The 10,000-nt window shown below is 51.6% G+C and overlaps 1 protein-coding gene across 1 annotated transcript in view; it reads right to left on the reverse strand.

The window, feature by feature from the left end:
• Positions 1–10,000, reverse strand: part of exoc6b (exocyst complex component 6B) — a 180,225-nt gene that overhangs the window by 36,364 nt on the left and 133,861 nt on the right. The window contains exon 20 of the mRNA XM_064931017.1: positions 1,901–1,974. Within this exon, the coding sequence (XP_064787089.1) occupies positions 1,901–1,974 (74 nt within the window). The remainder of the gene's footprint in view (positions 1–1,900; positions 1,975–10,000) is intronic.

Consider the following 10,000-nt stretch of genomic DNA (forward strand, 5'->3'; position numbering starts at 1 on the left):
GAGAAGGAGAGAGGCCAATAGAAGAGAGGGAGAAGGAGAGAGGCCAATAGAAGAGAGGGAGAAGGAGAGAGGCCAATAGAAGAGAGGGAGAAGGAGAGAAGCCAATAGAAGAGAGGGAGAAGGAGAGAGGCCAATAGAAGAGAGGGAGAAGGAGAGAGGCCAATAGAAGAGAGGGAGAAGGAGAGAGGCCAATAGAAGAGAGGGAGAAGGAGAGAAGCCAATAGAAGAGAGGGAGAAGGAAGAGAGGCCAATAGAAGAGGGAGAAGAGGGAAGAAGGGAGAAGGAGAGGCCAATAGAAGAGAGGGAGAAGGAGAGAGGCCAATAGAAGAGAGGGAGAAGAGAGGGAGAAGGAGAGAGAGGCCAATAGAAGAGAGGGAGAAGGAGAGAGGCCAATAGAAGAGAGGGAGAAGGAGAGAGGCCAATAGAAGAGAGGGAGAAGGAGAGAGGCCAATAGAAGAGAGGGAGAAGGAGAGAGGCCAATAGAAGAGAGGGAGAAGGAGAGAGGCCAATAGAAGAGAGAGGGAGAAGGAGAGAGGCCAATAGAAGAGAGGGAGAAGGAGAGAGGCCAATAGAAGAGAGGGAGAAGGAGAGAGGGAGAAGAGAGGCCAATAGAAGAGAGGGAGAAGGAGAGAGGCCAATAGAAGAGAGGGAGAAGGAGAGAGGCCAATAGAAGAGAGGGAGAAGGAGAGAGGCCAATAGAAGAGAGGGAGAAGGAGAGAAGCCAATTGAAGAGAGGGAGAAGGAGAGAAGCCAATAGAAGAGAGGGAGAAGGAGAGAGGCCAATAGAAGAGAGGGAGAAGGAGAGAAGCCAATTGAAGAGAGGGAGAAGGAGAGAGGCCAATTGAAGAGAGGGAGAAGGAGAGAGGGAGAAGGAGAGAGGCCAATAGAAGAGAGGGAGAAGGAGAGAGGCCAATTGAAGAGAGGGAGAAGGAGAGAGGGAGAAGGAGAGAGGCCAATAGAAGAGAGGGAGAAGGAGAGAAGCCAATAGAAGAGAGGGAGAAGGAGAGAGGCCAATAGAAGAGAGGGAGAAGGAGAGAGGCCAATAGAAGAGAGGGAGAAGGAGAGAAGCCAATAGAAGAGAGGGAGAAGGAGAGAGGCCAATAGAAGAGAGGGAGAAGGAGAGAGGCCAATAGAAGAGAGGGAGAAGGAGAGAGGCCAATAGAAGAGAGGGAGAAGGAGAGAGGCCAATAGAAGAGAGGGAGAAGGAGAGAGGCCAATAGAAGAGAGGGAGAAGGAGAGAGGCCAATAGAAGAGAGGGAGAAGGAGAGAGGCCAAAAAGAAGAAGAGGGAGAAGGAGAGAGGCCAATAGAAGAGAGGGAGAAGGAGAGAAGCCAATAGAAGAGAGGGAGAAGGAGAGAAGCCAATAGAAGAGAGGGAGAAGGAGAGAGGCCAATAGAAGAGAGGGAGAAGGAGAGAGGCCAATAGAAGAGAGGGAGAAGGAGAGAGGCCAATAGAAGAGAGGGAGAAGGAGAGAAGCCAATAGAAGAGAGGGAGAAGGAGAGAGGCCAATAGAAGAGAGGGAGAAGGAGAGAGGCCAAAAGAAGAGAGGGAGAAGGAGAGAGGCCAATAGAAGAGAGGGAGAAGGAGAGAGGCCAATAGAAGAGAGGGAGAAGGAGAGAAGCCAATAGAAGAGAGGGAGAAGGAGAGAGGCCAATAGAAGAGAGGGAGAAGGAGAGAGGCCAATAGAAGAGAGGGAGAAGGAGAGAGGCCAATTGAAGAGAGGGAGAAGGAGAGAAGCCAATAGAAGAGAGGGAGAAGGAGAGAGGCCAATAGAAGAGAGGGAGAAGGAGAGAGGCCAATAGAAGAGAGGGAGAAGGAGAGAGGCCAATAGAAGAGAGGGAGAAGGAGAGAGGCCAATAGAAAAGAGGGAGTGATACAATAAAGAAAAACAAAGACTTACTTGTCTCAAGTCAGAGAAGGCGAGCAGCAGCGTGTCTCCTTGGAAACCGGGTACCGGCCCCGCTCTGGCAAACCCTGTGGGAACGACAGAACCAATGAATAAAGGAGAGGGGGCGGGGGAGAAATTAACGAATGGACAGAATTCAGCTCCGAGAGGTTGACAGACAGGTGACAGGAGAGGGGAGGAAAAGAGGGAGAGGGGAGGGAGTGGAGGAATAGGGAGGAAAAGAGGGAGATGGAGAGGGGAGGAAAAGAGGGAGATGGAGAGGGGAGGAAAAGAGGGAGATGGAGAGGGGAGGAAAAGAGGGAGATGGAGAGGGGAGGAAAGAGGGAGATGGAGAGGGGAGGAAAAGAGGGAGATGGAGAGGGGAGGAAAAGAGGGAGATGGAGAGGGGAGGAAAAGAGGGAGATGGAGAGGGGAGGAAAAGAGGGAGATGGAGAGGGGAGGAAAAGAGGGAGATGGAGAGGGGAGGAAAAGAGGGAGATGGAGAGGGAGGAAAAGAGGGAGATGGAGAGGGGAGGAAAAGAGGGAGGGAGAGGGAGAGGGGAGGGGCAGAGAGGGATTCAACCCTGGTGTCTGTTCTTCTGTGGTGGTTTAGAATTTTAACTTACTGGGATTAGTGAGGAACGAGAGGTGAGAGTTTAGTTGTTAGTTACTGTGTGTTCTAAGGCCGGTCAGGCTGCATTTGGGTTACTCCAACTCTGTTGATCCGGGAACAGGCGTGAGAGCCAGAAACGCTCGGACGAGAGAGTTTACTTGTTGGTGGGTTGTTTTTTTTTTAGGGACGGGGGTCACTCAGAGTTTAGATGTGCTTCTTGGCTCAAGGTTTGATGCGGTAAACAAGGTGTGTGTGTGTTGGGGTCAGACAGGTAAATGGTGTGATGGTGTATAGATCCCAGCGTAGTTCAGGTGAAAAAGATTAGCAACAGCCCAACACTGTTGTGTATGTGTGTGTGTGTGTGTGTGTGTACGTACCAGTGTCAAATGTTCTCTACCTCACCACAGTAGTCAGATCCTCTCACACACACACACACACACACACACACACACACACACACACACACACACACACACACCACCTATGTTCCTGACCCGAAAGCGCCTCCTCACTCCACCAAACGTGTCCTCGTACATTTAATCACCCTCTGAAGACCCCGTCGAATTCGCCCCTTTCCGTGACCCCTCCGAGACGCAGCACGCCTGTCACAGGACATTACGTTAAGTTTGTCCTATCAAACACAGCCTGCCCTCCTGCTCTCTAACTGAGAACCCTGGCTGTTTGTCAGCAACCTCTTCAGTCTCTCCATCCATCCATCCATCCCTCCCTCTCCATCCATCCATCCATCCCTCCCTCTCCATCCATCCATCCCTCCATCCCTCCCTCCATCCATCCCTCCATCCCTCCCTCCCTCTCTCCATCCCTCCCTCCCTCCATCCCTCTCTCCCTCTCCATCCATCCATCCCTCTCTCCCTCTCCATCCATCCATCCATCCCTCCCTCTCCATCCATCCATCCATCCCTCCCTCCCTCTCCATCCATCCCTCCATCCCTCCCTCCATCCATCCCTCCATCCCTCCCTCCATCCCTCTCTCCATCCCTCCCTCCATCCCTCCCTCCATCCCTCTCTCCCTCCCTCCCTCATCCATCCCTCCCTCCATCCCTCCCTCCATCCCTCTCTCCATCCATCCCTCTCTCCCTCCCTCCCTCCATCCCTCCCTCCCTCTCTCCCTCCATCCATCCCTCCCTCTCTCCATCCATCCCTCCCTCTCTCCATCCATCCATCCCTCTCTCCATCCATCCCTCCCTCCCTCCCTCCCTCCCTCCCTCCATCCATCCATCCATCCATCCATCCCTCCCTCCATCCATCCCTCCATATCTCCATCCCTCCATCCATCCATCCATCCCTCCATATCTCCCTTCCTGCTTGGGGTGCCTCAATTCCCATTTGCCCTGACAAAAAAAGGGCAGACAGTGTGGGTTTGTGTGGAAAACTTGATTGTGTAGCGCCACCTGTGGGTAAAACTGGGAACTACAGGACATAAAGGAGTCTTCATGTTGAGTTCCATGAACGACAGGGACAATACACAATCCGGACAATACACAATCCGGACAAAACACAATCCGGACAATATACAATCTGGTCAAAACACAATCCGGACAATATACAATCTGGTCAAAACACAATCTGGTCAAAACACAATCTGGACAATACACAATCCGGACAATACACAATCCGGACAATACACAATCCGGACAATACACAATCCGGACAATAAACAATCTGGTCAAAACACAATCTGGACAATACACAATCCGGACAATACACAATCTGGTCAAAACACAATCTGGACAATACACAATCCGGACAATACACAATCTGGTCAAAACACAATCCGGACAATACACAATCTGGTCAAAACACAATCTGGACAATACACAATCCGGACAATACACAATCTGGTCAAAACACAATCCGGACAATACACAATCCGGACAATACACAATCTGGTCAAAACACAATCTGGACAAAACACAATCTGGACAAAACACAATCTGGACAATACACAATCTGGTCAAAACACAATCCGGACAATACACAATCTGGTCAAAACACAATCTGGACAAAACACAATCTGGACAATACACAATCTGGACAATACACAATCTGGACAATGTGTGGTTGGAAAGAGAGGGAGAGGAAGAGAGGGCTGGAAAGACCGGCATTAAAGCCGCATCGACTCTACAAGGTGTCGAAAGCGTTCCACAGGGATGCCCATGTTGACTCCAACGCTTCCCACAGTTGCTTCAAATTGGCTGGGTGTCCTTTCCTGGAAGCTGAAAATGTCCCAGTTCTTCCATGGCCTGTATATTCACCATACATGTCACCCATTGAGCATGTTTGGGATGCTCTGGATCGACGTGTACGACAGCGTGTTCCAGTTCCCGCCAATATCCAGCAACTTCGCACAGCCATTGAAGAGGAATGGGACAACATTCCACAGGCCACAATCAACAGCCTGATCAACTCTATGTGAAGGAGACGTGTTGCACTGCATGAGGTACATGGTGACACCAGATACTGACTGGTTTTCTGATCCACGCCTCTACCTTTAAATCTGGACCGTTCTTGATACACAGGAAACTATTGAGTGTGAAAAACCCAGCAGTATTGTTGTTCTTGACAAACCGGTGCGCCTGGCACCTTCTACCGTAACCCCGTTCAAAAGGCACTTTAAATATTTTGTCTTGCCCCTTTCACCCTCTGAATGGCACACACTCACAACCCATTGTCTCAAGGCTTAAACATCCATCTTCAACCATGTCTCCTCCACTTCATCAGCACGGATTGAAGTGGATTTAACAAGTGACGTCAAAACGGGATCACAGCTTTCATCTGTATTCACCTGGTCAGTCGGTCATGGAAAGGGACCTAATGTTTTCTACACTGGATTTATTTTAAATTTAACTTGGCAAGTCAGTTATGAACAAATTCAAATTTACAATGACGGCCTACCGGGGAACAGTGGGTTAACTGCCTCGTTCAGGGGAACAGTGGGTTAACTGCCTCGTTCAGGGGAACAGTGGGTTAACTGCCTTGTTCAGGGGAACAGTGGGTTAACTGCCTTGTTCAGGGGAACAGTGGGGTTAACTGCCTTGTTCAGGGGAACAGTGGGGTTAACTGCCTTGTTCAGGGGAACAGTGGGTTAACTGCCTTGTTCAGGGGAACAGTGGGTTAACTGCCTCGTTCAGGGGAACAGTGGGTTAACTGCCTCGTTCAGGGGAACAGTGGGTTAACTGCCTCGTTCAGGGGAACAGTGGGTTAACTGCCTCGTTCAGGGGAACAGTGGGTTAACTGCCTCGTTCAGGGAAACAGTGGGGTAACTGCCTCGTTCAGGGGAACAGTGGGGTAACTGCCTCGTTCAGGGGAACAGTGGGGTTAACTGCCTTGTTCAGGGGAACAGTGGGGTTAACTGCCTCGTTCAGGGGAACAGTGGGTTAACTGCCTCGTTCAGGGGAACAGTGGGTTAACTGCCTCGTTCAGGGGAACAGTGGGTTAACTGCCTCGTTCAGGGGAACAGTGGGTTAACTGCCTCGTTCAGGGGAACAATGGGTTAACTGCCTCGTTCAGGGGAACAGTGGGGTAACTGCCTCGTTCAGGGGAACAGTGGGGTAACTGCCTCGTTCAGGGGAACAGTGGGTTAACTGCCTCGTTCAGGGGAACAGTGGGTTAACTGCCTCGTTCAGGGGAACAGTGGGTTAACTGCCTCGTTCAGGGGAACAGTGGGTTAACTGCCTCGTTCAGGGGAACAGTGGGGTTAACTGCCTCGTTCAGGGGAACAGTGGGTTAACTGCCTCGTTCAGGGGAACAGTGGGTTAACTGCCTCGTTCAGGGGAACAGTGGGTTAAACTGCCTCGTTCAGGGGAACAGTGGGTTAACTGCCTCGTTCAGGGGAACAGTGGGTTAACTGCCTCGTTCAGGGGAACAGTGGGTTAAACTGCCTTGTTCAGGGGAACAGTGGGTTAACTGCCTTGTTCAGGGGAACAGTGGGTTAAACTGCCTTGTTCAGGGGAACAGTGGGTTAACTGTCTTGTTCAGGGGAACAGTGGGTTAAACTGCCTTGTTCAGGGGAACAGTGGGTTAACTGCCTTGTTCAGGGGAACAGTGGGTAAACTGCCTTGTTCAGGGGAAGAACAACAGATTTTTTTACCTTGTCAGCTCGGGGATTCAATCTTGGAACCTTTCGGTTACCGGCCCAATGCTCCAACCACTAGGCTGCCTGCCTCTAACCACTAGGCTGCCTGCCTCTAACCACTAGGCTGCCTGCCTCTAACCACTAGGCTGCCTGCCTCTAACCACTAGGCTGCCTGCCTCTAACCACTAGGCTGCCTGCCTCTAACCACTAGGCTGCCTGCCTCTAACCACTAGGCTGCCTGCCTCTAACCACTAGGCTGCCTGCCTCTAACCACTAGGCTGCCTGCCTCTAACCACTAGGCTGCCTGCCTCTAACCACTAGGCTGCCTGCCTCTAACCACTAGGCTGCCTGCCTCTAACCACTAGGCTGCCTGCCTCTAACCACTAGGCTGCCTGCCTCTAACTACTAGGCTACCTGCTCTAACCACTAGGCTACCTGCTCTAACCACTAAGCTACCTACTCTAACCACTAGGCTACCTGCTCTAACCACGGGGCTACCTGCTCTAACCCAGAGGCTACCTACTCTTACCACTAGGCTACCTGCTCTAACCACGAGGCTACCTGCTCTAACCCAGAGGCTACCTGCTCTTACCACTAGGCTACCTGCTCTAACCACTAGGCTACCTGCTCTTACCACTAGGCTACCTGCTCTAACCACTAGGCTACCTGCTCTAACCACTAGGCTACCTGCTCTAACCACTAGGCTGCCTTCTTGCCCCATAGTGTGCTTGTACACAACTTTTGACACTATCTATACTTTCACTCCCTCCTCTCTACATTTTCCTCCTCTGTCTCTGCTGCTAAAGCCACTTTCTTCCACTCTAAATTCCAAGCATCTGCCTCTAACCCTAGGAAGCTCTTTGCCACCTTCTCCTCCCTCCTGAATCCTCCTCCCCCTCCCCCCCCTCCTCCCTCTCTGCAGATGACTTCGTCAACCATTTTGAAAAGAAGGTCGACGACATCCGATCCTCGTTTGCTAAGTCAAACGACACCGCTGGTTCTGCTCACACTGCCCTACCCTGTGCTCTGACCTCTTTCTCCCTCTCTCTCCAGATGAAATCTCGCTTCTTGTGACGGCCGGCCGCCCAACAACCTGCCCGCTTGACCCTATCCCCTCCTCTCTTCTCCAGACCATTTCCGGAGACCTTCTCCCTTACCTCACCTCGCTCATCAACTCATCCCTGACCGCTGGCTACGTCCCTTCCGTCTTCAAGAGAGCGAGAGTTGCACCCCTTCTGAAAAAACCTACACTCGATCCCTCCGATGTCAACAACTACAGACCAGTGTCCCTTCTTTCTTTTCTCTCCAAAACTCTTGAACGTGCCGTCCTTGGCCAGCTCTCCCGCTATCTCTCTCAGAATGACCTTCTTGATCCAAATCAGTCAGGTTTCAAGACTAGTCATTCAACTGAGACTGCTCTTCTCTGTATCACGGAGGCGCTCCGCACTGCTAAAGCTAACTCTCTCTCCTCTGCTCTCATCCTTCTAGACCTATCGGCTGCCTTCGACACTGTGAACCATCAGATCCTCCTCTCCACCCTCTCCGAGTTGGGCATCTCCGGCGCGGCCCACGCTTGGATTGCGTCCTACCTGACAGGTCGCTCCTACCAGGTGGCGTGGCGAGAATCTGTCTCCTCGCCACGCGCTCTCACCACTGGTGTCCCCAGGGCTCTGTTCTAGGCCCTCTCCTATTCTCGCTATACACCAAGTCACTTGGCTCTGTCATAACCTCACATGGTCTCTCCTATCATTGCTATGCAGACGACACACAATTAATCTTCTCCTTTCCCCCTTCTGATGACCAGGTGGCGAATCGCATCTCTGCATGTCTGGCAGACATTCAGTGTGGATGACGGATCACCACCTCAAGCTGAACCTCGGCAAGACGGAGCTGCTCTTCCTCCCGGGGAAGGACTGCCCGTTCCATGATCTCGCCATCACGGTTGACAACTCCATTGTTTCCTCCTCCCAGAGCGCTAAGAACCTTGGCGTGATCCTGGACAACACCCTGTCGTTCTCAACTAACATCAAGGCGGTGGCCCGTTCCTGTAGGTTCATGCTCTACAACATCCGCAGAGTACGCCCCTGCCTCACACAGGAAGCGGCGCAGGTCCTAATCCAGGCACTTGTCATCTCCCGTCTGGATTACTGCAACTCGCTGTTGGCTGGGCTCCCTGCCTGTGCCATCAAACCCCTACAACTCATCCAGAACGCCGCAGACCCTCTGGTGTTCAACCTTCCCAAGTTCTCTCACGTCACCCCGCTCCTCCGCTCTCTCCACTGGCTTCCAGGTGAAGCTCGCATCCGCTACAAGACCATGGTGCTTGCCTACGGAGCTGTGAGGGGAACGGCACCGCAGTACCTCCAGGCTCTGATCAGGCCCTACACCCAAACAAGGGCACTGCGTTCATCCACCTCTGGCCTGCTCGCCTCCCTACCACTGAGGAAGTACAGTTCCCGCTCAGCCCAGTCAAAACTGTTCGCTGCTCTGGCCCCCAATGGTGGAACAAACTCCCTCACGACGCCAGGACAGCGGAGTCAATCACCACCTTCCGGAGACACCTGAAACCCCACCTCTTCAAGGAATACCTAGGATAGGATAAGTAATCCTTCTCACCCCCCCCCCTCCCCCTTAATGATTTAGATGCACTATTGTAAAGTGGCTGTTCCACTGGATGTCAGAAGGTGAATTCACCAATTTGTAAGTCGCTCTGGATAAGAGCGTCTGCTAAATGACTTAAATGTAAATGTTTAAACATTTTTTTTTGGGGGGGGGGGTCATTTTTTCCATCTTCATTCACATTTTTAAACATTATAAAACTTTCCATTGTGACATCACTTCAATTCTGTGTAATGTCATTTAGGAACGCTGCGTTAACTGCCTCGTTCAGGGACAGAAAGACAGATTTTTACCTTGTCAGCTCGGGGGATCCAATCTTGCAACCTTACAGTTAACTAGTCCAACGCAACTACTCACCACAACCACACAACTACTCACCGCAAACACACAACTAATCACCGCAACCACACAACTACTCACCGCAACCACACAACTACAGACCGCAACCACACAACTACAGACCGCAACCACACAACTACTGACCTCAACCACACAGCTACTGACCACAGCTACTGACCACAACCACACAACTACTGACCGCAACCACACAACTACTGACAACAACCACACAACTACTGACCGCAACCACACAGCTACTGACCGCAACCACACAGCTACTGACCACAGCTACTGACCACAACCACACAACTACTGACCACAACTACTGACCGCAAATGACAACCACACAACTATTGACCCCAACCACACAACTACTGACCGCAACCACACAGCTACTGACCGCAACCACACAGCTACTGACCACAGCTACTGACCACAACCACACAAC

Source organism: Oncorhynchus masou, chromosome 23 (genome assembly GCF_036934945.1).
Source record: "Oncorhynchus masou masou isolate Uvic2021 chromosome 23, UVic_Omas_1.1, whole genome shotgun sequence".
NCBI lineage: Eukaryota > Metazoa > Chordata > Actinopteri > Salmoniformes > Salmonidae > Oncorhynchus > Oncorhynchus masou.